Source organism: Alligator mississippiensis, chromosome 12 (assembly GCF_030867095.1).
Source record: "Alligator mississippiensis isolate rAllMis1 chromosome 12, rAllMis1, whole genome shotgun sequence".
In the NCBI taxonomy this organism is placed as follows: Eukaryota; Metazoa; Chordata; order Crocodylia; family Alligatoridae; genus Alligator; species Alligator mississippiensis.
Genome location: NC_081835.1, coordinates 59064979 through 59091619, shown reverse-complemented (window position 1 = coordinate 59091619; position 26641 = coordinate 59064979). Strand labels below are relative to the sequence as shown.

At 54.7% G+C, this 26641-nt stretch overlaps 1 protein-coding gene across 1 annotated transcript in view; it reads right to left on the bottom strand.

Annotated features, from left to right (window-relative positions):
* HMCN2 (hemicentin 2) overlaps positions 1 to 26641 on the bottom strand; it is an 83357-nt gene that overhangs the window by 43969 nt on the left and 12747 nt on the right. The window contains exons 10-32 of the mRNA XM_059715623.1: positions 25965 to 26086; positions 25470 to 25742; positions 24707 to 24848; positions 24406 to 24533; positions 23666 to 23779; positions 23110 to 23259; positions 18788 to 18982; positions 18215 to 18310; positions 17116 to 17243; positions 15972 to 16116; positions 15249 to 15361; positions 14550 to 14709; positions 13727 to 13892; positions 9078 to 9205; positions 8039 to 8311; positions 7084 to 7167; positions 6325 to 6516; positions 5531 to 5661; positions 4842 to 4989; positions 3983 to 4109; positions 3524 to 3678; positions 1158 to 1436; positions 183 to 464 (exon numbers count right to left, since the gene is read on the bottom strand). Coding sequence (XP_059571606.1) covers positions 183 to 464; positions 1158 to 1436; positions 3524 to 3678; positions 3983 to 4109; positions 4842 to 4989; positions 5531 to 5661; positions 6325 to 6516; positions 7084 to 7167; positions 8039 to 8311; positions 9078 to 9205; positions 13727 to 13892; positions 14550 to 14709; positions 15249 to 15361; positions 15972 to 16116; positions 17116 to 17243; positions 18215 to 18310; positions 18788 to 18982; positions 23110 to 23259; positions 23666 to 23779; positions 24406 to 24533; positions 24707 to 24848; positions 25470 to 25742; positions 25965 to 26086 — 3731 coding nt within the window. The remainder of the gene's footprint in view (positions 1 to 182; positions 465 to 1157; positions 1437 to 3523; positions 3679 to 3982; positions 4110 to 4841; positions 4990 to 5530; positions 5662 to 6324; positions 6517 to 7083; positions 7168 to 8038; positions 8312 to 9077; positions 9206 to 13726; positions 13893 to 14549; positions 14710 to 15248; positions 15362 to 15971; positions 16117 to 17115; positions 17244 to 18214; positions 18311 to 18787; positions 18983 to 23109; positions 23260 to 23665; positions 23780 to 24405; positions 24534 to 24706; positions 24849 to 25469; positions 25743 to 25964; positions 26087 to 26641) is intronic.

The window sequence follows — 26641 nt, the reverse complement described above, 5'->3', positions numbered from 1 at the left end:
CACCCCTGGCAGTAGCAGCCAGAAGTCATGTTCAACCAGAAATGACCAATTTATTGACCCTCCTCCCCAGGTGCACCCTCCTCTCTCTCTGGATGAGCCCTGGGAGAGCAGAGCCCTGTGTTGCCCCCAACGCCTTGTAGCCCAGGCAGCATCACCCGCTCCATCTCATCTGCCCAGCTCACCCTGAACCGCCACTGAGTAATGGATGACGCTCTCCCCCGCCGGGCTGCTGGCCAAGCAGGTGTAGATCCCTCCAGAGTCCTCCGATGCGCTCTCGATCCTCAGCACCGCACCTCCCCCCAAGAGCCGTGTCCCATTGCTTTCCACCTGCAGAAGGCCATCTTTGAGCCATGCGAGGGCAGGCGGGGGCTTGCCAGTGGCTGAGCACTCCAGCTCCACAGGCTGACCCAGGACCGCTTCCACCACCTCGCCTTCATGGCGCTGTCCTTCAATACTGGGGGGCACTGGAGGGGAAGAGAACACGTGGCAGTGTTAGCGCTGAGGGGCTGCAGGAACACCACGCTGCTGCATCCTGAAAGCCACCTGCAGCTACGGCAGTGAGGGCTGGGTTGTTGCCAGGAGAGAAGGAGGACAGGACAGGTTTGAGACCCAGGAAAGTCACTCCTGTATCCCTTCCATCAGCTCAGTCCTGCCAGAGGGGTCAGAGGAGTCAACAAGGGGAGAGTCCATGAATCACTGCTCAGGGACCAGGTTCCCCCACATGCCGCTCAAGTGCAGAGGTGGGGTTTCCCTTTGGAGGAGCCCTATGCACAGGTTGGGCATCTGGCTCCTGCTCTTTCCTGAATGGCATGGATGCAACATGGGCCCTCAAGCCAGCTCAAGCCACTGCACCACGAGCACTGCCCTAATGCCAGCCCCTCAGTGCAGAAGGAGCAGCCGACGGGCATGCTGGGTGAAGCACCTGCCACGTGCAGAAAAACTGCATTCTTAAAGCTGCTCTCCTTAGCCAGGACAAAGATGCCCAGCCAGGGATGCACCGTGGGGCTTTCTTGCAGGAGAAGACACAGCCCCTTGAGCCACTGCTGCTGCCCAGGAGGCCAGCAGCTTGCACTCACTTTGCTCTGCATCACATCTGGCACTACAAGGAGGAACCAGCCCCTCAAGACTATGCACAGGACAAGCCAACCAGGCCTTACCGTACACCTCCAGCCTCACAGCCCTCTCTGCCATCCCAGCCACATTGGTGGCCCGGCAGGTGTAAAGCCCCGCGTCAGCCGCCTGGGCCGCACTCAGCTGGAGGCCTTTCCCCCCATCCCTGTAGGCGGCCTTGGTGCTGGAGACGATAGGATGCTCCTCTTGGAACCACGTGATCCTGGGAGCAGGGGAACCCCAAGCCTCACACTGCAGTTCAACGGAGCGATTCAGCAGGACCACCACATCTGCCGTTTCGTTGGACCCCAGGATGATGGGAGGAGCTAAAATGCAAATGAAAGTAGTGATATAACGAGGGGGAGCTGTAACATTCGGGAGGCTGGGCTGCCTCTGCTGGAGGGACTAGACAGAGCGGGATTTCTTGTGATCATCAGGTTCATTAAATACAGGCACACGTGAATGAGAAAAACGAAACAACGACCTTTATTTGTGGAGCACTCAGCAACCTCTACAGACCCTCTGTTTAGCTTTAACTAGTTTAACTGAGGGACTATCTCCCAATTCCTAACCTCTGTAGTCAAGTAAGGGAGCATCTCCAAACTACAACCTTTGTCATCACAGGATCAAAAATCCAGCAGTAGCTTCCTCATCTTTTTTTCTCTTGGCATGAACCCCATCCACAAGGACAGGAAAGGCACAGGCACATGGAAGTCTTGGCTGGTCCATATAACAGGTGATGCCAAGCTATTCATGCCATGTATAGGAACATGACTACGCTGATAGCCTGACTTTCCCTATCTGGTAGGGCTGTGAGATGCTTCAGACAGAGCTCCAGATCCAGAGAAGCTTCAGATGCTTCGGGGTCCGAAGCAGCACATCCGAGTCGAAGCGCTGCCTCGTTAGGCTTCCCGAAGCAGTTCGGAGCCGCCTCAGAGATCCGGCCATAGGGTATAATGGGGAAACAATACAATATCTATAACTTTTTGTTTTTTGTCCGATTTGGATGAAATTTTCAGGGGTAGTAAACCTGCATGAAGCCTCCCAAGTTTCAAGAAGATCAGTTTGGGGGGAACTGCACCCCAAATTCTTGAAAGCAAAACTCATGTCACATCTAGGCATTACAACATAGAGAGGTGAGAACTGCAGGGGGGGTAACCTATGCTGAGGCCGCAAAGCTTGCCAAGTTTCAAGGAGATCGGTGCAGGGGTTTGGGGGAAACTGCCCTTCAAGCTGTGGACAAGCAAAACTCATGCCATGGGTGACACTGCGTGTGCTAAGGTACAGCAGGATGACAGCTGCAGGGATGGTGGCCCCTGCTGAGGCCACGATGCCTGACAGCTGTCGAGGAGATCAGTGCAGAGGGGGTCTGGGACCCTGCACCCCTAGCTGCTGACAGACAAAACTCGTGCCATGGGTGCTTGTGGGACTGACTGTGTCTGTCTTAGGGCATGGGAGACACTACTGAAGGCCTGGCTGCTAAGTTGCTGTGTTACCAGTTACCAATCAAGCATGATTCACTCAAGGACCAGCTCAATACACAGTTGTTAGCTAATGTAGCCAGTTAATTGCCATCAATTAGCACCTGCAAAACCAGGCTAAGGAGAGGAAAGAATCAATACAGACAATCAACTGCCCCAAGACAGACAATAGATTATTATGGTGCAGCAATGACACAAACTCCTCACCCATCCCTTACATACATGTCAGCCTGCACATGGAGACAACAGGCGCACAATCCAAGCCCCGTTACACATGCTGATAGGGTAGCACACAACTCGTCCACAACAGAGGGCTCATCTCTGCCAAGCAAACTTACCCTCAAGAACCTCGCATTCATGTAATTTTAAAGAGCAGGTAGGCAGACAATTGGCTGGGATGGTTTAGTCTAGGATAATCCTGCCTTGTGCAGAGGACTGGGCTAGAGGATCTTGTGAGGCCCTGTAGCAGGTTGTCACTTTCCACAACATGGTGTTTATTTGCCCTGGGGCAAACTAGTCCCCAGAGGAAACCACTTAGAGCATCAAACAAAAAGGACTTAAACAATAAACAATTAAACCAAAACCTGCCGTCCTTTCCCAGATCCTGAGAGAGTAACCCCAGCTCTGTTCGGTAGCCTCAGCATCTCTGCCTTCCCTGGGAGCTTTTAACTTCCTCTGGACCATCCAATCATCCCTGTCAGCTGGCCCAGTCTCCCTAGGCAGGCAGGCTATCTATCCCCTTCAAGCTGCCTGCAGCTGGGCTGCAGTCCCTGAGCCATGCACCCTGTTACAGGTCCTTTCCACCTACTTTCCTAGAATCCTATGGACAAGTCTGGGACAGCAGCCAGCACACAGCACTTTTATTTGAAAGCCTGTCCCTGTAACGGAGCCAGATGGGTTTGAAGAAGCTTATTGCACTATTGGGAACTTACTCTGAACATGCACTTGAAAAGCCTTGGCTTGCTGGCCAGCCTGGTTGAACGCCAAACACTGGTACTTCCCTTGGTCTCTAGGTTGGCTGTTCTCAATCCTCAGAACATGTCCCTCCTCCAAGAGCTGGATACGAGTGTCCAGTGGGGAGAAAGACCTGGGGGTACAGAAGCGGTACAAATACCTAAGGGGGAACCACAGCCAGGGCAATGCAGCAAGGCCATTTTGAGGAAATGGGCGCTGGTCCATTAGGAATGTGTTGGAGATGTCACTGGACTTCCTAACACGCTTCTTCTGTCATTGAAGGATATTCTAGGGCTCCACACAGCCCAGGTCCCCCCCACCGTGGATAACTCCCTAAACACCAACTCCTCTAGGCCTTGCAGCTGCCATTAAACCCAAGCTCCTGGCTAATTTCAGGAAGCTGTATGCCCCAGCACCCGCCACCATGGCTCACTTACTGTCCATCCTTCATCCATTCGACCAAGGGAGGTGGCACTCCCACAGCTTGACATTGTAAAACCATCTCAGAGCCCTCCAGCACCGACACATTGTGGGGCGGTCCTGATCCAGACACCACAGGTGGAACTAGGGGAGCAAAGAACAAGGGACACAAGAGAAGTGAGTGGAAAGAAAGCTCAGTGACCGTCAAGCTAAGTGGAAAGAAAGCTCAGTGACCGTCAAGCTATGGAGACCACAGTCAAGAATGGGTATGGTGGTGAATGGGGGCTGGAAGGGGTACTTGACTGGTAAACCCATTTATCCTTGCATAGTGACATTGGGAAGATGTACAGAGATGGCTGTGGGTTTCGCATCCTCTTTCTCAGTCCATTCTGGAGAGACCCTCCATGCCATGGCATCCCTTGGGGAGGCTTTGCATAGTGAAAGCGGATAAACATGGAATATCAAGGGCTTCTTTAATGCAGTGCAGCCCTTCCTGGGCTCCTCTGCACCTCAGCCCAGCAGAGCTTCCCCAGTTTAACATTTCACACATCATGGTCTCAGTTTCTTTCATGGATGAGCAAGGAGCAGCACACAGCAATTTACCTGGTGTGCAGAGTCTGTGCAGCTCTCCTGAAGCCACTGAAGTTGCACTTGCTTCCTCCAAAGCCTCAACTGAACCCCGTGGAGCCAACCCATGCCCTGCACATCTGTTAACTTTAAGGAGGAATTTCAACTGCCAGAGCAACTGCAACCTGTCTGTGCTGAGGCAGCACAAAAGGAGTATCCACATGCTGACTCCTTAGCCCTGGCTTGACCTGTTATATGTTGTTCCCGTCCTTACCAACCCCAAACAGATTTCACTGGTCCAGGACCCACCAAGGACAAGGAGATGGAAGCGTCGTTGCACCTCCCCAGCTCTGTTCACTGCTCTGCAGGTGTAGGAGCCCGAGTCCTCCTTCCGGACCTTGTGAAACTTGAGGGACTGTGCTCCGTGGAGGAAGCGGAGGCTGCTGCTCTCAGTGACCTAGGGGTAAATCACTACAGCTAAGATGAAGTCAGGAGCAGCCTTAAACTCCACTACCTGCAGCCCAGGTGCACAACAGAGCACTCAAAAGCTTGCACGTGCAACAGTGCGACCAAGGAGCAGACACATGTTGCATGGCCCAACACGGATGCACATTACTGGAATCTGGTGCAGAGATACCCCTGAAAAGCAAAGGTAAAACTACATCCGTGTTAATTATACCAGTGCAGATGCTCTGTGTCCTCTTCTTTCCCACGGCAGCTGCTCAGTACAAGCAGGCTTTTATTACTGATTCCTCCACCACTTGTAGGTGAGAACCTGTAATAATGCCAACTGCTGCAGACACTCCAGGAAAGCTGGCTGCCTGTCCACTGCAGAGGCTAGTGTAGCTTACATCAGTGCACAAATCCAATTTAAATGACATCAGTATCAGCACATCACATGCCCAGGCCCTGAGCTTTGCTGCAGTTGTCCAGTCAAGACCTAGGACTGCACCTCTGATGCTCAAAGTATTCCCCCCAGGAGCTGTTCTGCAACTTACTGGCTGCCCATCCTTGGACCACGTGACTGCAGGGGCAGGGGTGCCAGATGCATCACAATCCAGAGTCAGGGTCTGGCTGGCCAAGACTGAGACGTTCCCTTCAGGGCTGCTGCCTCTCATCTCAGGGGGTGCTAGAGGGAAGAGCAATGCCATGAGAAGAACAAGCAGATGTAGGTGGAGCTGGCCCATGGGAGGACCTGGCACCTGGCACATGCCAAGCAAAACACACGGCAACACCTGCTTCTTATGTGCAATTCCAGCGTGCGTCCTGAGGGCAGAACTACGGGTCTGCCCCTGCACGGGCAGCCAGCCAAACTGAAGGGCACAGTGACCCAAAGCCCCTGGGTCTGGCAAAAACCTCCTGGGCACATTTCAGCTGCAGGCCATGATGTATGGAGAGAAGCGAGGGGATGGTGGAGGGCTCTTTGCCTGTTAAGTGACATAGCCACTCGGATCTGCTCAGGCCCCAAATGCAGAGGTCCTGGGTGATCTCAAAGGCTTCCCTGTCTGCTGGGTCAGGCAGGGTGGGAATCTGTAGGAATCAAGGAGTCATTCCTAGCAGCTCCACTTGGTCAGTCCGGAGTAGCCGGAGTCCAGGTGGCACACCGAGGCTCGCTCGCGGCCTTCACCTCAAATGGAGGAGTTTGTCTTTGACAGCCACAGACAGCAGCGACTGGCCTGCAGGAACCCGAGCCAGCTTTGGAGGCTCAGGTGCAACTGCTGGGCCTCTTCACAGCCCAGCCCTGCCCCTGCCCAGCCCTGGGGTCTCTTCCACCCACAGGACACCATCTTACCGTAAACCACCAGCTTGACTCTGCGGGTCGCGGAGCCCACCTCGTTGGTTGCCAGGCACGTGTAGTCCCCACTGTCACTGGTCAAGACAGAATCGATCACCAGGGAGCCCTCCTCCAGCACCGAGGCACCTGGCAAGGTGTTCAGGACGTCTGCACCATTCTTGAGCCAAACAATGACTGGTTTCGGCGTCCCTGCGTGACAGCAAAGGGGCGGCAGACAGATGAGTGCTGCTCCTCTCTGGAAGAGGGGGTCCCACGCAGACGTCCCATTTCACACCCAGGCGGAGATGTCCCGGTCACATATGCCCGTACCCCAATGCTCAGCAGTGGCAGGCCACAAGCATCTCATGGCTGAGCGGATCCAGCTGCTCCCATCAGAGCTGCTTGGGGCAGCCCATCCCATTAATTCCTGGCTTTATGGGCTGGGGACTTCCTCTGCCAATGCTCAGGGATAGGGACCGGGTGCGTGTCCTTTGCTCTGTGTCTATGAACACGGTAGCATAGCCACAAGGTGGTGCTCCTGGTACAGCAGACACCCCTGCTCCTTCTATCCCTGCGGCGCTGCAGGAAAGCCAGCAGCACCGGCAGTCCCAGGAGTAGCCAGCCAGGCAGCACAGAGCTGAGAGCTGCCTTGGCCCAAGCTGCGCAGACCACTGGCACCGTCCAGACGAGTCTCTCGGGTCCCACCCCGTGCTCTCGTCCCTCGCCCGTGCTGCCGTGCGTGCTAGCAGCCCCACGCGCTGCAGGAGCGGGTCTCACCTTGGGCAGGGCAGGGCAGGGTGACGTTCTCGTGGACCACTCGCTCCAGCAGGACATCCGCACCGTCTTCCAAGTAGGGCAGCTCTGGAAGGGGCAGAAATGGTACTGAGTGCAAGCTTGCTGCCCTGGCTCGTTCAGCCCCAGTTTTGTCAGGCCCAAGCTCCTTCCTTTATGCTGTCAGACAAGGGGTCACGGTGCGGGAACCCTCTAGAGCAGTGGTTCCCAGTCTGTGGTACGGGTACCACCAGTGCTACACATTAACAGATTTATTATAATGACTTTATATGACAAAAATTTGCTGGTGGTACTTAAGGTTGAACAGAAGAAAAATTGTTGGTGGTGCTTAAGGATGTATCATTTTAAATTGGCAGTGTGCAATCTGTCCGAGTTTGGGAACCGCTGCTCTAGGGACCAGCATGAGACAAAGAGGTGGCAGGGACATGAAAGCTGGAAGGTCACAGGTGTTAGGGGTCAGGACTGAGGCACAATCCTGGGGGCAGCTTGGTCTGGGCTTCCCTCCGTGCGGGGAGGAGGCTCTGAGGGCTCACCCCCAATGTGTGGAAGCAGTGCCAGCTGCCACCCACCCTGCTGGCCTAAGGCCAGAGGAGGGCTCAGCATTGGCCCTTCTCAATACACAAGATCATGAAATAATCAAGGCCCATTCACTCTTAAATCTATGCTAGGGGACACACCTCTCTCCTCCCAGACCTGCCCCTGAGCCTTTAAACTCAGTGCGCCCGAAAAGATGCAAATCCTGCACCACCGGATGTGGTGGGCTCCGTGTCCTGCTCGGTGCCCACTACAATCTCTTGCAGGCTTTGGTGGTAGGATCATCTGACTGTCAAAACAGCAGCCTAACTTGTGAAGGGCCTTCATTCAATCCCCGCTGTCCACCGTCATGGTGAAGGTTATCAATACATTCACCAAGGTGCCAAGACCCTGAGCCAGCACTCACCCATCACTTCCACTGTGAACTCAATGGCATCTTCCCCAGCGCCGTTGGCCGCAACGCAGCGGTATCGCCCGGAATCCGAGACCCGCACATCCGCAAATTTGAGCGTCCCGTCGGGTCCCGCCAGGAAATCCTGGTCACCTACCCTCAGGGAACGTCCATCCTTGAACCAACTGAGCGTGGGCACGGGGTCACCATGAGCCACACATGGCAGGTCCAGCGTGCGGCCCGACAGCACCCTCAAAAGCTTGGGGGCCGGGAGGACTCGAGGAGGCACTGGAATAAAAAGGCTTTATGCTAAGAAGAGAGAACAGTAGTGCGAGCAGCCGTCGGCTGTACCTCAAGTCCTTACATTCATTGACACCTGGTCTCTGTGAGGGCACCAGCATCTTTGACACCACTGGCAACACTGAGGAGACATTTCATACCACAGGTCACTTGATGATTTAGTGGTGAGGCCAGAAAAAGAAGCCAGGAGTCCCGAGCCCTTGTTCTCCGCTCTGAACATTATTAAACCGTTCGGTCAGGAGAGAAATTGGAGCACCCTCGAGACATAAGCCTGGGTCCCATTTGGTGGCAGTCCCTTTTTCTTTATTTCCATGCCACACAGGGATATCTGAGCGCACAGGCATTCTGCATGAAATCAGCATTTTTTCCAAGGCAAAATGTTTGTGCATTGGGCAACCGATGTGTTTTTGGGGACATGCATTCAAGCTGGAAAAGCCAACTTGCAAGAAGCCTCATGCCTCATGGGCTCAGGAGAAGATTCAAATCCTGGGACGAGGGCTTTCAAGCCAAGATACAGTAGTGGATAACTAGCTCTGGGCTTGACCAGGAGCAGCCTCTTCTGGACTCCTCAAGGGACGCCTGTTCCTTACTGGATATTTATAGTTAGGACGCATCAATGATCCTGCTGTGAAAATGCAATTGTCTCCCCGTCCCTGCTGGCAGGGAGATCCCCTTTGCTAAAACTTTCCACCCCTTCTCAAGAAACTTTTCAGCCCCCGAGATGCGTCAGGCAGAGCTCTGCTGATACAGGTACCTTGGACTTCCAGGTGGTAGCTCAGGGAGGCATTCCCAGCTGGGTTTGTAGCAGTGCAAGTATAAAGGCCTTCATCAGTCACCCTGGGCTCAGCCAGCCGGAGGGAGCCTGAAGGGAGGATGCTGTACCTAGATGGAGAGAGGACAGGCCAGCCGGGATGACAGCCTTCAGGAAAACCTTCAAGAGCTAGGAGGACAGGCGAGTTTTTCTCTCTGCCATTCCCTTTTAGCAGCCAAACGACATAAATAATCACAGGGAGCAGCTTGTCTGGTGGGGGAGGATCCAGAGAAGATAGAGCTGCTCAGAAGCTCAGAACCAGGGGATATTTAATCAGAAAAAACCTCAAGCAGAGGAGCCCTCTATGTACCATCACTGTCTCAGGGTAGCGAGCGACAGCACCAGCAAGACATTGTTTAAAGACCACCATCAGGATGGCCTGCACACAGCTTCTGTCCCAAGGGGCTCAAAACCCAGGATGGTGTGAAGAGGCACAGCTCTTAAACCACTCAGAAAATCACACGCATACATAGACCACGAGCTATCTCCAGCCTGGAGGAGCAACAAACTGGGAACCAGAGCCTTCCCAATCAGGGCTCTTCCCAGTGCATCCCTGCAGACCTCTGCCGCGTCTTACCCCTTGTCCAGGAACAAAGAGGCCCACCCAGTTATAACCTGGTCAGAACCGACGAGGGAACTCAGCAGTAGTGGCTCTGAAGCCTTCCACAAAGCCCAAGCCTGTAGCATTAAGAGAGAAAATGAAGGCAACGCTGCTAGTATATGGTGCGTGCTAGTGTGCCAGAGACAAGGAGACAGGGCCCTGGGTAGCAAGAAGCTATTTTCTCTGGTAGGAAAGTTTCACGAATGAGGCAGGAGGAAAGTTCCACCCGAGACAGGAGAATGAGACATCGCCGCAGAGCTGCCAGGTCGTTTTGAAGGTCACCCTTGATGGTGGCGGAGTGGTCCACAGAGATCAGCTTTCGCAGCTGGAGCTGACCACACACTTGCCACCAGCTGACCTGGCTTGGTCCAGGCTCCTACAGACATGATATCATCCCAGCCCACATCCGCAAACGCCCCACTGCGGGCTCCCATAAGTGACCCATGCAAATGATGAGAGGCAGCTGTCCCCAGGACTGGGGAAAAGGCTTGTGGGGAACGGAGGGCAATGATGAGCTGGGGCAGAAAAGGCAGGGGAAAAGGTCCCTTGGGAGAAGAGGTTAAATCAAGGTGTTTTCCACCATGAAACGGTGACAGTGCAAGTTCGTAGGGCTGCTTTAACATCATCTACTGCACTCCACCCCAGCAGTGGCTGCATTTCAATAGCAGCTGACATAACATATAGGATGCCAGAGCTAAATCATCTCACTGAAGAAAGTGCAGATAGAGCAGGGATGAATCTGTGTAATTAGTATCACTAACTTAATGGGGGGGGGAAACGATGACAGGAGGAATATGAGTCTTAAAAAACTGGGTTTATGCTGTTTGTTTTATGGAGCAGCGAAGAGCAGTACTTGACCTGACAGTGGCAATTCATGACCCTTGGAATTCCTGCCCGCGAAGATTACTGTGTAAGAGAAGATACTACCCAGGGAGACGCAGAGAGGCAGGAGGGAGAGAGGAGGCTAGACGGTCTGCCTAGCCATGCAGGAGACGGGACTAAATCAGCCTGGTGCTAGCAGTCCTCTGAACTACCCAAAGCCCAAGCAGCATCTCACAGCCAGCCAGGTACATAGCCCACAGTTATTCTAGCCTCCGCACAGCCGGTCGGCTGGCAGCTCCCCGGGGCACAGGCCAGAGCAGGAAGCATTTCAGAGGACGTTCCCTTTTTACGAAACTCGTCGGCCCTGCATTTTTCTTTACATTGAGCTTTCTCTCTGACCCTCCAACCTCTCCTCCTACGCCCCCCAGACCACGCCATCTCCTCCCCCTGGAGAAAGGCAACTGTCCATGTGGAGATTCCCCAACATACATGTAATAACGTGGCTGTCAGCTGGATAAAAAAATCATTTCAGTATTATCAAAGTCGGCCCCAGCTACAAAGCTGGGAACCAGGACGTTGGTTTGGCCCAGTATAAAAATTCAGGCCAGCTGCAAAGCTGGGAAGGGAAACCAGAATAAAGGACTGGGAAACACGTGGGGGTGAGGGTGTGTGTGAGGAATGCAGGGCTCAGGCTCGCTGACGCCTGCACAGAGGATGCCATGGGGGCTGCAGGGCTCTGCTCACCAGCCAGGCACCAACACTGACCACCTTTGGAGCGAAAGCGTGGCCCAGGGGGCTAGCTCAGCACTCAAGAGACCTTGATTCACATCTTGCCTCTGCTACCAATTCCCTCCCCTTGTGCTGCAGGTCTCCATCTGTGCAATGGGACTAATAGCACAGCTCACCCTCCCAGACGGGCTGTGAAGGTAGAGGCATTAAAGCCTGTTGGGTACTACAGTCTTGGACTCACCTAAGTACCTAAGGCAAAAGACACCATGGGTGCCTGGGTCCTGCTTTCTCCCCTGCGTGGCTGCTCCTTGACCACCATGAGCCTTGCAGCTAGGTGAGCTCAGTCACTTCCGTCCTTAAATAAATTCCAAACAGGAATCCAAATCCTCCTTCTGCTTATTCCAAAGGAGTTGGGCCCACACACCCAGGCCTCTACTTGGTCCAAAGCTATTGCCAAGAGAAAAAAAACCCTGGCCTGGCTTTTTCGCAATTGAGGTCGACACACGCCCAGCTCATTTTGTATTTTCCAAAGCAGAACCAGGTCAGCAAACGGGCAGGGGACATGGTGTCATGGAAGTCAACAGGAGCTCTAGCTTGGGGCTCATCTGCCCCAGTGGGACCCTGAGGCTGGCGCTGCTCTCTGGGTAACCCCCTACAAATGGTGCCCACAGTGCTCATCTGCATGTTTAGTCTTCGCAGTGACAGGTCCCAAACTAGGGCCGGTGACCCTATGGGGCAGGGGAAGAATGAAGGCAGGTAGGAGTGGGGGAATGAGCCCATAGATGGTCTACAGTTCCCTGAGCCAGTTACCCCTGGCCCTGCAATGACCAGGAGTCACAATGTCCCCTGTCTCACAGTAACCATCTCTGCACTCGCCCTTAGCCCACAGCAAATAGCAAAACCTGGGCAATATAAAATTCAGGGATCCTCCGCCACTTGTTCAGCAAAGGAACAGCTACTAAGAGGCAGCTGGGTGATGGTAAGGCTCCGGTCTCTGTTATCTGTGGGTGCGTGGTAACTGTGTGCTCAGGACTTTACAAAGTTATCCGGGCTTGACCAGACAAGGGCCTATGGAAAATGGTTGGGAACCACAGCCAGGGAGAGCACATTTCCCCTCTGTGCTGTGACAGAGCCAAGTGGATAAACAGAAGAAAAACAGCACCAAGGAACAGGAGTGACCTAGGCAGTGCACGAAGGAGGCTTTCCAAGGCCACTTGGCCAGAAGGCAACCACGCATTAATTCACTCCCAACAGAGAGCCATAAAATATGTTTAGCGCAGATGAGACACACCATAGACCTGTCTCCATGACACTGCTTAGCATCAGCAAAAGGCGCTTTCGCAGGCTATTGGCATGCCTCCTCCTCTCCCGCCGAGGTGGGGTTTGCTGCATTCAGAACACATCACTCAACGTCTTTCCAAATCTTGTCTTACTCCAGAAATATTCTTGGCTTTTTCTTTTGTTTCCTACCTTAACAAGTGACCAAGACAGCCAAGAATCCATGGAAAGCCAGATGTGCTGGGGACGGGGGAGCAGGACATGAAAGGCCCACCCCTCCCACACTACACCCAAGCTTGCAAACTAAGCCCCCATATACATGGGGGGCAGAGGGGGATGCACGCTTTGGTTTGAGAGCAGATGTTCCTTCCTGACAGCTGTTTGCGTGAAGGGCTGATGGGGATGAAGCTAAGTGCTCACTCTGATCTCTTTCAAGGGTCCTGCCAGCGGTTGATATCATTCTGGTGCGTTTCATTGTGCTGGGGTAGAGGCTTCCCCGGAGAGGTGCAGTTAATCACAGCTGCCAGCAAGGAAAGCCATTCCTTGTGCACAGAACTGGGGCTGGCGGGACCTTCCCATTCGCAGCGTCCTGCATCACTGGTCCGAGCCAGCTGCTGCAGTTCTGGGCCTTCGACCAGATACGCATGGGTCTCCAGCGTTCTGCGAACACTGAGTAATGTCTGTTGTCCACCCTGGTGCAAGAGGGACCCTCATCCTGATTTTACAGATAGGGAAACTGAGGCACATCCAGGGGAAATGACTTGCCCAATGCCATACTGTGGGTCAAAGCCTGGGGTGAAAGCATTGCCACAACTCCTACTTCTCCAGCTCTGAACACAAGACATACCCGCTCCCATGAAACACTTATGAATGATCAGTTAGACCTGATCCCCTCACAGACCAGGAAGGCAACTCAAGCACTAGGAAAGGGTCTACTGAAAGGGCCTGCTACACTTCATGTTCTTCCAGGGCAATAGTATATGAGCAAACCCACCCCAAGTGTAGCTCCACTGCAATCAGGCTCACACCAAGGGCTGGACATGGTTCATCTCGTGGAAGCTACATCATGTCCTATGGAGCAGGGCTACCCACAATAAGCCACAACTACGCTGGACTCCCCTCGCTCTCCACCTTCCAAAGCAGCGTGGAGCCAGCTCCTTACCTCGCTGTGAGGAGAGGCAGTGGCCGGGATCCCTGCGTCCACATGACCAGCGGTGGGGGATACCCTTGAACTTCACACGGCAGTGTCATCTTCTGCCCAGCCGCGGCTAGGACTCTTACTGGCCCGGTTGACTCCTGGGATCGGTTAACGCTAATACTGGGCTTAGCTAAACAGGCAGAACGGAGAGAGGAAAAGGAGATGGGGGTCACCAAGCTGGGAAGCTCTTGGCTTCTTCCCCAGCTGAGTTCATTCAGCACCAGCACAAGGTGGACATTCAAGGAGTTGCTTCTTTACAACCCTACCCAGCAGCGTGCGCTAAGCAAGCATCCCCCGCATTATTTCTGCTATTGCTGCAGCCCTAACCAAGATCAGGCCCCCACTTTACTAGCTGTAAGCAACAGCTGCAGCCATGCAGAATTCACACAGGTCATAAAGGCACCCAGCCTCTCGAATCCTGGCCCCATGCCTTCCCCACTGGGCTACACTGTCCCAGCTAGACGCTTCCTAAACGAAGTAGCAGGAGTCCCAGGCTGCAGCATCGCCCCTACGGATAGACCAGGTTTGCACTTGGCTCCTTACAACAGCTCAGAAGCCAGTGGGGAAGGGAAGGGGACACCCATTACACACAAGGGGTCTGACTCCTGCTGTCCAGGAGTAAGAGGGCTTGGGAAAGGGGTGAGACCAGAGACAAATCTCCCTATTCCTATCAGTTTTCCTGGAGATCGTTGATGCCCTGGCATCCCTTCTGCCCCCAGCCTTCTGCTGACCAGCAAAGCGAGTGGCCCGCCATCCAGAGGGGTTTTCACACAGCCGTAAGACTCACTATTGACAGACAGCTGGACTTCCTGGCTGGAGGAGCCCACCAGGTTGGTTGCTGTGCAGATGTAGACTCCCGAGTCCCTGGCAGAGGGCAGTGAGATGAGGAGGCTTCCGTCATGGCCGACACGGTGGTGGGGGCTCTGGGAGGAGATGGGCTCCATTTCCTTTGGAATAAAAGCAGAATCAAGCAACTAGGAATCCCCAGGTGGAGATGCTGAGCCGGGGGGGATGCAAGGGAGAAGTTGCTTTCCATCCTTCTCTTTGCTGATTTCTTCCCAAGAAGCTGGTACTGCAATACCTGGGTGCCCCAACGCCCAAGGAGTCAGGCATATGCATCTTACCGAGTTAGTCTATAAAGGTGCATATCTATCCTGTCTCCTGACTCCCAGCCAACCTCTCTGGCTTTTGGCTACCCTGGAAAACTACACTGAGCTCCACCGTGACTCAGCACACAGTGGGAACCCGTGGGTAATCCCCACCAGTGTTGCACATGCAAGCCCCTCTCTGCACAAAGCAGTTAGCATCACATGAGCTAACATGAGGCAGCCCACCCGTGGTCTGACAGTGCTACGCCATCTCCCAGCAAAGACAAGACCCCGACTGCAGCAAGAGGGCTGGGAGTCCTGCTTAAAATTTACCTGCAAGACAGAGACAGCTTTTCCGTGCTCCCCTTGCCTTTGACAGCAGTCCCCCTCCAACATACCTTTGTCCAGACAACGGTGGGACTGGGAACACCGCTGGAATTGCACTGCAGAGTAACAGCCACTCCTTCATTGGTGGTATAGAAGGCTGGACCAGGCTCAATGCTGGGGGGCACTGCGGGCAACAGAAGCACCTGTCTCATTGCTTGATACTTCCTGGAGCAGGGGCGAGGGGCCACATGCTGAACACAGCCTGCGTCCTGAGCTTCCAGGGCTCTTCCAAAAAATCTGGCCAGAAGTGCCAAAGTGCCACCCTCTGCTCTTGGGAGCTGCAGCCCCAAGGCCTGGTTGAAAAGCCCAGCCTGCTCTCTCTGCAGTTTTTAGCTTCCTGGGGCTGCAGCTGGCAGGTTTAAAGTGTGGGTCTGCAGCCTGTCTGGATGGCATGCATCCTGAACGGCACGCATCCTGAACTGAATTTCCCTTGTCCAGACTGGTTAAGCCACCCCAAGGCTGCCAGGCAGCAGAAACGCTCCTCTCCTGCTCTGTAATCAATACATTGTTCTGGGGACTGGCACCTCTAGGGAAACCCAGCTTCATCGGAGCACCATTTTCCTGCTTGGAGACAGAGGAACTGCTCCTCTGGCTTGGTGCAAACCCCTACCTGATCCCAAAGGCACAGTGACCACCAGCTGCCCCGTGCTTGCTCGCATGCACAACCTCCACAGCTGCATCGGTATCACGGCAGCCCCGGGAGCAATGCTTCGCCCCAGACTGAAACCACTCACCGCGGACGCTGAGAGACACGTTCTGACGGTGGGACCCCACGGCGTTCGTGACCTCACAGGTGTATTTCCCAGAGTCCTCCTGGGAAACCTGGTCTATGTGGAAGCTACCGTCTGTGCGCACAGACCAGGGGCTGCTCAGAGTTACCTGCAAGAGGACAGAAACCTCACCTCAGGGTGGGCCATCAGTTTGGCGAGCATCACCCACCTGCTCTTCCGCATGGGAAAATACCTCTGGCCAGATCTTCCCTACGTGGTGAACACTGGTGTCACTCCGGCAGTATCAGCAGAGCCAGGCAATTTGCACCAGCTCCTAATGACACTGGAGGGAGTGCAGAGAAGAGTGGGGTCATTAACAGGAAGGATCAGGGAAATGGGGCAAGGGGTGGGGTTTGGGGCAGTGATGATGAAGAGCAACATCCCAGCAGCTCCACAGCTCAGCGCCTGCCACGGAGGAGGGAGGGGAGCTACTTAGTGCCAGAGAGGGGCAGAACAAGTAGTGGGGGCATGCAGTTAAGAAAGGGAAAGCAAAGGCTGAATGTCAGGGGTATCTGATGCTGCACGTTCTCTCAGCCAAGGGGCGTGCTCCCAGATGGGGAAGGCCTGGGTAATCTTATAGCCCTTCCCTGTCTTTCCCTTGGAGCATGCAGTTGTAACAGAGATCATAGAAAGATAGAAAATGCAGGTTAGCAGGGACCTCAGGAGGTCACATCCTGTCTAAACCCCTGCTCAAAGCAGGAACATCTCCCACTAGATCATCTCAGCCAAGACTGTCTATACAGGTCTTAAAAACCTCCAAGAATGGAGAGTCCACAACCTCTCTGGGTAACTTGTTCCGGTGCTTCACTACCCACCTACTGAGAAAGTCTTTCTTAATATCTAACCTAAACTTCCCATGCTACAACTTAAGACCACTGCTCCTTGTTCTGTCACCTGCCACCCCTGAGAGCTGTTCAGGTAGCTGAAGGCTGCACACTGGAAGACTGAATAGCAGATCACACTGACATGACACCTGCTGCGCGGCCAGCGGTGTCAACCCACATCACCTCCAGCACACAGGGACTGTGCTGCTCTTTGGGTTACTCAGCTTTGTTCCCTCTCCCAGCCCCAACCCAGGCAATTCAGATGGAGAAGACCAAAGACTCACAGGCTGCCCGTCTTTTAGCCACTGGCGGTCGGGAAGAGGATTCCCAGCAAGGATCACACATGGCAGTGAGACGGGGTGACCTTCCAGGGCATGGATCACAGGGGAACCTACTGCTATTTCAGGAGCAACTAGAGAAAGAGAAAGAGAGAAAAGGCAACATTACCTGGGGACAAACTGGCTGGAAAAACCCAAGGGAATGGTTCACCTGCTCCTTAGCCTGTTTGATAAATTAATCTCCATAACGAAGGACTCTTCCAGATTCCCAGCTCAGACAAACCAGCACCAAGTCCTTGCTCACATCAGACCCACTGCTCACAGCCAGGAGGAACTGTGGCTGTGTGCACGTGCACAAGTGCATGAATGACCTGGTCATCCCTATGCTAAACTACTGATCTCAGTTATGTGTGGTACCGCCTCCCCACTCCCCTCACCCAGGGGCTGCAGCCTTCAATCCATCAGCACAAGGCATGCCTAAATCCTGCTACCGTGAAGTATAATGGCTCTGTACCTGCAGTCGTGCCCCACTTAGCTAAAGCCAGCCTCCTGCCTCCTTAAAACTAAAGGCATCATTATGTTAGCTCAAGAAACAGAGCCTTATCTTCTTGGGTACTGAAGGTCCCAGTTTGATGCCTGCTTAGAGGAGAAGCATCCGTGCATGCTGACAGAGCTTACTGTATCACCTTACAGGTAGACATGGGCCAGAACCAGGAAGTCTAGATCTCAGTCTTACCCCTTCCCTGCCCCAAGAGCCCCAATTTGGGGATCTGGTTCAGCCCAAAGCTGAGAAGGATTGACATCCACCTTCCCCATGTGTTTAGGCTTTGTGGCTCAAGCTCATCCTTTAACAGAATGAGCCCAAAGATCAAAGAACATCAAGGGTTAACCCCCATCTCAGGGGAGGACTCCTGCAATACGTAGCTCAGGAAGTCCAGGTAGCTAATGGTGGAGAAAGAATTGCCCCCAGGGCATGATGGTGTTCTCGGCATTACAGAAATTGCCCCACAGAATCGTGGCCTGTGCCCCAAATCCCAGTTTGTCTCAGCGAAGTCACAAGACAGATGCTCATTAATACACCCAACAAGAGAAAAAGAATATAAACCGTGTCCAGTGACTGTGAGCTTGACCTCAGCTTGGATCTTCCCGAATGCATTCTCTGCTTCGCAGACGTAGGTGGCCTGGTCATCCAGAGACGCACCTGAGGCAAACCAAAAGGAAAGCGCTGAGCAGGGCAGCATAGAGGGGCTCAGCCAGGAGGTCTGGGGCATGGTTGAAAACCTGGCTTGCCATGTGTTGTCATTCACATCTGTCCAAGGCATGGCAAAGTGCCTTTACCTGCTACCAGCCCAGACCCGTGACATCTTGCACTCTCTTTGCATGAGATGTGCAAGGCAGGAGAAATTCAGAACCAGTAGCTGGCAAATACAAGCCAGGCCAGAGCTGGCTACAACAGAGTACAAGCCAAGGTGCTTGGGGTCACTGTATTCATATGCAATTATTAAAATGGTATGAAATGTAAATAGATAAGAACAGGCCAAACCATCAGCACTAAGAAATACATGCCTGTGTGCTCTGGCTAAATACGTGTGTGATGCCTGTATAAGAAGCACTCCTGCACTGGCAGACACATGGATACACATGCAGAAATGGTGCCCAAGGGTCCCGTTTCTCTTACTTTCTATAAAGAGCCCATCCAGATCCAAGGGGCTGGAACTGTGGAGCTGACCGAGCTGGGCAGCAATCGATTTCCCATCCCGTCTGGACCACGTAACCCGGGGAGGAGGACGTCCTTCAGCACGACATGGCAGAGTAACGCTCATCCCCATCTCAGCAGACACATCCCCTGGGCGTTCGGAAAACCAAGGGGCAGCTAAAGAGAAAGCAGAAAGCAGCTGAGAGTCTTGGGGTCAGCGCTGATGCTGAGGAAAAATCGAGCAACCTTGGATCTCCTCTGCACCATGAATCTCCTTCCTGATCCAATTCACACCCCACCCCAAGGCAAGCATTGCACTGACCTGTTCGCCTGGGTAGGGTACAAAGAAGGGCTTTCTGCCCCAAGCACTCAAACCTCCTGAGTCAGGCCCTCCTGGCTTTCCCTTGACTTTGGTGGGCTCTGCAAAGTCCCTCTCCTCCACAGAGGCAGGCTGTGATGATTTGGGGTGCAGATGCTCACCACATGCCAGAGAGAGATGTTGCTTGCTGTTCCCTCAGTGCCACTCAGTGGCCAGGTTTCCAATATGCCCTCTCAAATGGGTCAGTGCCCAACAAGATGCCCCAGTCACCTGGTACCATGCCTACTGGAGCTATGCTCACGGGAGATTTGCTCATGCCAGCCTGCGGGCCCACATCTGAGAATTTCGCTCACAGCTTGGGCCGGGCGATGCTCTCTGTTCAGCCCTGTGTCCACCCAGCACATGGGCAGAGGCCTATGCTGCAATGGGCAAGACACTCAGGGCGCAGTGCCAAGACCACGGTACCCAATTGTCCCTTTTGCTTCTCACATGGAGCAGAACAGCGTCAGGCCCAGGCCACGTGCTCTTCCCTCCCGCTCTGGTTCAACGTCTAATGGTACAAGATCCCCCACCTCCTGCCTGTAATCCCGAGCCTAACACCGTGCCACAGAGCCTGCACTTCAGAAAGAGTAGCCGTGCATGGGATCCGACTGCCTCTGACACCAGGGCAGCGCCAGCATCAGACAGCAGACAGCCCGCTCCTTTCCCTCGTCGGGCTGGGTGAAACCTGGGAACCGTGGTGCTCTGCAGCCCTACAAGGTGCTTTGATCTCGATTGGATCAGCACGTGGGACTTGGGAAACAGCCGGCGGGGTGGGGGTGGTCCGACAGAGCCCCCCCGCCAAACCGCCCACACACACACACCGCACACCCAGCATCTGTCACGTCGGAGGAGACAGCAGGGGTTGGCCAGTGCACAAGGCAAGGGGGAGTCTCCATTTAATGTTTTATTTGGGCTGCTCCTCTCCAAGCAACGCCTGGCTGCTTTGGGCCTCTGCTCCTGGTCCAACATGTGCATGTGCACACAGACATTTTAGAGCCCCACCTCAGGGACCTCCTCCAGCCACAAATGATAATCCACAGCTGCTGGGCTACTCACCCGCCCCCGATTCCTGGCACACCCCAAAGAGCAGGGAGGCAGGATCTATCAGTGTCAATATGGGCTGAGGTCCAACGGCGACTTCAGCCCACTTAAGCATCCCTCTCTCCCCGCACAGGCCGGCAGGTGCCAGCAGACTGCGCCGGCAGTTTGCAAAGGGCTCACTTGCATGACCACTGTAGCCAGACTGCACACAGTTCGACCATAAGTTTGCACTGTGCCATAATGGGCACAGGAGGCTGTGGTATCATAGTTAAGTCCCTGCTTGGGATACAGTCATAGCAAAGAAAAGGCTTGAGTCGCCCAGGCCAAAGCCCCTCTGGGTGACGGAGGGGCCATCATAGCAGGACCCAGAGGGCAGCCCCTATCCAGGCCTCAGCTGCAATGTGTGGAGGCTGCAAACATCACAGCCAAAGAGTGTTTACAGAGATGGGGGTGGCAGGTGGGGGCCAAATCCTCAGGTAGCCCCAGGGCAGGGCCCTTGGCCACAAGGGTTGATGACCAAGCCATCTCCTACAGCCCTCAGCAAGACACTGAACTCCTTAAAGCCTCAAAACAAGCAGAGCCAGAGTGGCACGGCCCCAGAACAGCTCCTGGGGAAGCGGCTGATGGGGGCTTTCCTTTCCCTCCCAACGTGGACTCGTGGGAAGCTGCCAGCCAGTGGTGAGGAAGAGCAGCATTGCCAGCTGGTTGGTATGAGCCGCTCCATGGTGCAGGCACGGCACCCTGCTCAGCTCAGCAGGACCTGATGCCAATGTGAGGCAGGCCAGCTGGCAGCAGGGAGGATGGCACTCCCAGATAGCAAGCAGAAAGGGCTCCATCGGTATAGGCAGGACTTACCCTCTCACAGGGAACTAGTAATACCCCTCCAGAGCTGGCATCCCCCAGGCTGTGAATGCTTTCTCTGGGCCTCAGCCCATTTTCTCACCAGCTCTGGCCCTGGCTAAGCCTCCCAGCTCCTATCCCCTGCATGCCAGACCATGAGAACGACCAAGAGCCAGCTGCCCACACCGGCAGATTGATGGCACAGCCAACAGCACCCAGCACCCAGGATGGTGTAGGGCTGGCAAGGACCTGGTGCCTGAAGAAATCCCCTCCGCGACCCACACGGACCACAGCTGCTCAGCCCTGGGCCTGCAGGAATGGGCGGTGAGGGGGCTGTCTTGTTTCGAGATGGTTCAGCTTTCTCATTCCCCAGGAGAAAGGCCAGGCTGGGGCTGGCGCCAGCTGCAGCCCACACCACAATATATGTGGTGAGTGATGCCTCCCCAAGAAGGGAGCGTGGGCTCAGCCAGACCCCACCTGCGCTCCCCAGGGGCTGCGGGGCTAAGGACTGGGAGGACAAGCACAGCGTTTGCAGTAGACAAGTCCCAGCTTCTAATCCCAGTTTGGCCACCTCCCAAGCAGCTCGGAGCCGGACTGCGCCTGGGTGTGTCCCTTCACTAACAACATTCATTCAGGAGCAGAGAGAGGCCAAACCGCTGTGATTGCTCAGAGAGCTTGTAACCAGCCCCTCCGCTCAGCGACAGCAGGCTGCTAGACAGGATCTCTCATCTATGCCTCCCCTTTGCATGCAGTTCAGCACAGATGCTTCAATACAGTTGCACAAGCCATGCTCAGGGCTCAGTCCCACAGGGCTGCTGGCATCTGAAGGACACTGTCTTCCAGGTCTTTCTAGCAGATGCACAAGCCTGCCATGAGCTGTGCTGTGCTGGGCTGTTCCCAGTGCAGTTAGACCCCATTGCAGGAGGCAGGGGGCTGCAGGCTGCACAAGCCCCCCAAGCTCTGGGGAAGGCAGAGCCCCTCTTGTGCAGCCTGCTGGGCTGGGGTATCACAGGTCTTTGATAGCAAGGGCAGCGCTGTTGCAGCAACAGAGAAGGGGCCAGCTCCTGGCAATCAGCAGAGCTGGATGCAGCCAAAAGGAAGGAGGGCTGCAGATGACAGAAGGTCAATGCCCACCAGCAGCGTCTCACACCAGCTTTGCCTCTGAACAAACACCTTCCTTCTCTACTGCAGATCCTACCTGACCAGCCAGCAGACTACGGACACCTCTCACCAGGCCGTCTGTCCGTCTGCTGGATCCGTGCCTTTCCCTGCGACTCAGTCCCATACTCGGTTTCCCCTACACCAGTCCTAGAATTTATTTTTTTAGTATCTTCAGCTTCACACACTGTGACCAAAGCAGACCCTGCCTCCCATCCTCAGCACACCCAGTGTTTGCCAGCCTGCTTCCCTTCTCTGAGCAGGGATGGAGAAGACTCCCTGGACCATTGCTGCTAATTAACCATGAATGCTAATTAATCTGTGCACTAGAGAGGTCAGCCCACACCCTGGCCTTTTCCCTGGAGGAGCAGTTGCAGCTGGTCTCCCCAGCCTCCCCTGCAGTTCCATATTTCTTCATCTTCTGCCCTCAGGTGTCAGGCATTAATCATCCCACGGTTTCACAACTCTTCACTGTTCCCAGCTAGCCCCTCCACTAGGCAGCATGGTGCTGGGCTGCAGCATTTTCACCCAGCAATGGCTGGAGTTCAGTGCTGTAGGAGCAAAGGGGCCATGCTTGTATCATGCATCGAGAAGTGAAATCCGTCTTCAAGTGCACCCTCTAAAACCCCCAGATTTCAAGAGGCTACAAAGCTGAGGACAGGATGGAAGCTCAGTCTGCAAAGACGTATACCATGAACCTCAGTTGTGAGCCATGGCTGTGGGGGAAGCCGGGGGGCAGAGACTCCCCATAACACCTGAGGCAAAATCAGTGACCCTGGGCAAACAGACCGTTCCCGTCTAACCTCCCACGCAGCCCTTCACAGGAATACCGCGCTCACCACGCTGTTAAGTCATTTGCCTCTAAGGGCCTAAAGAAGCCAAAGGCTCATGGGGAAAGACTCACCTCCAACTTCCAGCATGATGGCATCAAAGGACACCCCCTCCTCGCTGATGGCTTCGCAGACATACTCCCCCGCATCACCCTCCCGGACCGCCTGCAGCTGCAGGATGCCACGCTGGGTGCCCGGCAGGGAAGATGCCACCTCTTGCTCCCCTGCAGGAGGGAACGTGCTGCAGGTCATGCCTGTACCCATAACAGCCAGAAGCCCCTTTATGCTCCTCCTGATGCCAGAAGCAAGCATGGCTGTGGCTAGCCATGGGCAAGCCTTCAAAAGGCAGGAGGGTGGGTGCGCTCAGATCCTGAACCAAGGCTTCCTCAGGCCCCTTCTGCCCGTAGAGCAGAGGCAGGAATCTCTCCACAAGGTCCTCCCCTGAGACTCCCTGTCATTGCCAACACGGAAAGCTCAGGTGGGCAAACTCTTGCAAAGCCAGCTGCCTCTCCTGGGGTCCAGGAGTGAGGCGAGGCTGAGACGTACTCATTGCCTGAGCGGAGCAGGGAGGGAGAATGTGTCTGTGTTACCGAGCCTTGCACGGGTAATGAAGGTCCACGCCAGCCATACCTTTGTACCAGATGATCTGGGGCGGGGGTACCCCCGAAACATGGCACTCCAGTATCGCATCTTCTCCCAGCAGGGCGTGGACGACTGGCGTCACCGCAGTGATGTGGGGCGATTCTGTATCCACAGCACAAAACAAGAAAAGAAAAAGCTCTGAGTCACTTATAGGTGATAGCATAGTTTGTGCGGATGCCACAGGCAAGCATGAGACATCCCAGAGCCCATCACAACCCAGGAAGAGGGACACGGCTGGAGATGGTGAGAAAGCCCAGAGCCCGCTAAGAGCCCCCAGTTCATCGGCTTGTGGCTAAACTATTAAGCAGGCGTGCGCTGCAATAATCCACTCCCTTGGTAGGCTGGAGGGAGTTTTGAAAGTGAGAGTCTGATAACATGGGTAGACTTTAACCCCCTGAACCTGGGAAGAGACACAAAGCACAGCAGCGCAAGGAAAATCCCCCCAAGCACGTCAGTAGTGATACAAAGCTCATTGCCTTCGGTTGACTCTGGCTTTGCAGGATGTCTGTAGCACAGTGACCCCAAGGCCAGTGGTCCTATCACTATCCTCCACAGAGGGCCCTATTGCCTGGTGTCAAGAACATCAAGGCCTTGGTCCAAGATCAAGCTTCCTAGGTACTGTTATGATAGACATATAGTAAGTACTAGATATCATGACCGTCCTGTGCAAGGGCCTGACCCAGGACATGCTGAGGTCCTGGTCTGGGGCAGCCTGGGGGAGTGGGTACCTGCATACACCAAAACAGCTGTTTGCTCATCCCATCCAATTCGACTGGCAGCGTAGCAGCTATAGTTCCCAGCATCCCCTCGGACAGCATCCTTGATTGTCAGGGTGCCCTGAGCATCTATATGGAACCTGGATGAAGAAAGAAGAAAGCTGGGAAACACAGATTTGTCCCAAAGCAACGCTCAAGAAAACATGATGAAGCACAGGGACAGAAGCATGACTGGCTTTAAATGTGTCCTTAACACCTGTCCTAAAAAGGCAGCTGTCTCGCAGCCCGGGAGCCGAGTTATTGAGAGGGTTACCTGCCACCTGTTACCAGTGCTCTGCCCCACTGTCTCCAGGAGGTCCAGGGTGCCGGGTACCCCAGTGCTGTGCAGTCGATCCTCACCTCATCGCCCCAGGTGAACTGCTGCAAGCTCGGGTCCACCCTCACACGGGGTGGCTCTAAACGGAGACATGCATAAGGGATCACGTATCAGCCGGTCAAGCTTCCAGCCTCAGAGCCCCAACCTCTGCCTCTCCCCCTCCTGTTTCCACGGGGTGGGAACACAATGCAAAACAATGGCACAGAAAGCAAAGGAGCAGTAGCTGAGAGTGGTCAACCTGGGCTGCTGAAGTGGAGATGTCCCTCAGGACAGGACAGACAATACAGGGCCAGAGGAATGAGTGACCAGGGCACCCGATGCTGCCCTCTCCTGCTGCCAAGTGAGGAGACTAGGCTGATGCATGGCCCAAGGACCCTGCGCAGGAAGCAGGGGCTCCCCAGAGGCTGCTTGCTGTTAGAGCATCAGGCCAGGCTCGATCTCAACAACCACAGACCCAACAACTACTGAAGACATTGACCCTGGCACCACTTCCACCCACTTAGGGGACAGCACAGCCCCTCACAAACAGCTCCCTGGGGGCAAGGTGCTGTCTAGGATCCCTGATGCTTGGCAGCATGCCCTGGAGGAGCCATGGGGCCTCCCACGAGATCAGAGTCATAGCGAATCTGCATCCTAACCGGTGACCGACAACAGCCCAGGACGCAAGGCTCAGACACAGCGCAAAGACGGGGCTGCTTACCTTGCACCACGAGCCAGATGGAAGCGTTTGCTGTGCCATGCTCATTGCTCACCAGACATTCGTACCGGCCACTGTCACCCAGATGGACACTGTTGATTTCCAGCGAGAGGTTCCCCAGCACCCGCACCCGGCTCTCATCCGCCTGCAGCAGCTGCCCATCCCGATGCCAGGTCAGGTTATAAACATCCCCTCCCAAGACCAGGCACGACATGATCACTCCTGCGCCCGGCACTGCTGTGATGTTCCCCGGGGGCAGCAGACGTGGAGGCGGCTCTGCGGGGGGGAAGCCAAACATGGGGGTCAAACCACCGCCAACCTGAGCTGAGTCGCTACCAGACACTGTCCCCGGGAACTGTCCAACTCCCAAACACTGAGCTTTGGGCATTAAATAGAAGCAATGCACAGGTGCAGAGACCTCAGGGCTGCCTGCTGCCCTGGAGACTGATGAGTGATTGCATACAGATCCAAATGTGCCCCGCGCCCTCCGGGACTGACCTGTGACAGACACAAAGGCTCGAGCTCGCGTGGCCCCGACCTTGCTGGTGGCAGTGCACTCATAAAAGCCTTCATCGCTTTGGGAAGTCACGGGGATCTCCCAGCTGCTGTTCCCAGAGCTCCTGGAGGACACAAAGGGAACAAGAACCCCTGTGAGACTGGACAAGAGCTCCAGGGGCTTTGCTGGGCTCTTCCCGTCAGGCACGAGCCAAGGTTTCTCACTGTGGCTTTGTCATTCCAAGTGTCTCAGTGTTGTGTGGTCCAGCACCCCCTGAACTTCAGGACCTTGCCAGGTGTCTCCCTGGAGACTCCCAAAGCAAAGAAATCACTAGTTGCTCTTCAAACTCTTGTCCACCCAAGGACTCTTCTTGAAGTCTGTCCCCAGCAGATCTACCAATGAAAGCAGTGAGAGGAGCACCAGGACATGTGCACTGTCTAGACCTGCTCGGAGCTGGGCCAGAAGACCCCACTGCTGCCTCTCTGCACCAGCACTTGCCCCTCTAGATACTGTCACCCTGCAGCCATTGGAGATATTAAGCAGCGCTCTCTTGCCCCTGTGCACCAAGCACATCATGTTAGCAGAGACCCAGGCTGGAGGTTTGGGGTCTCGCATGTAGAAATGCTGCAGCCAAGCAGATGAGGAACTCATCACTTAATACACTGAAGCCAGCCCCTTT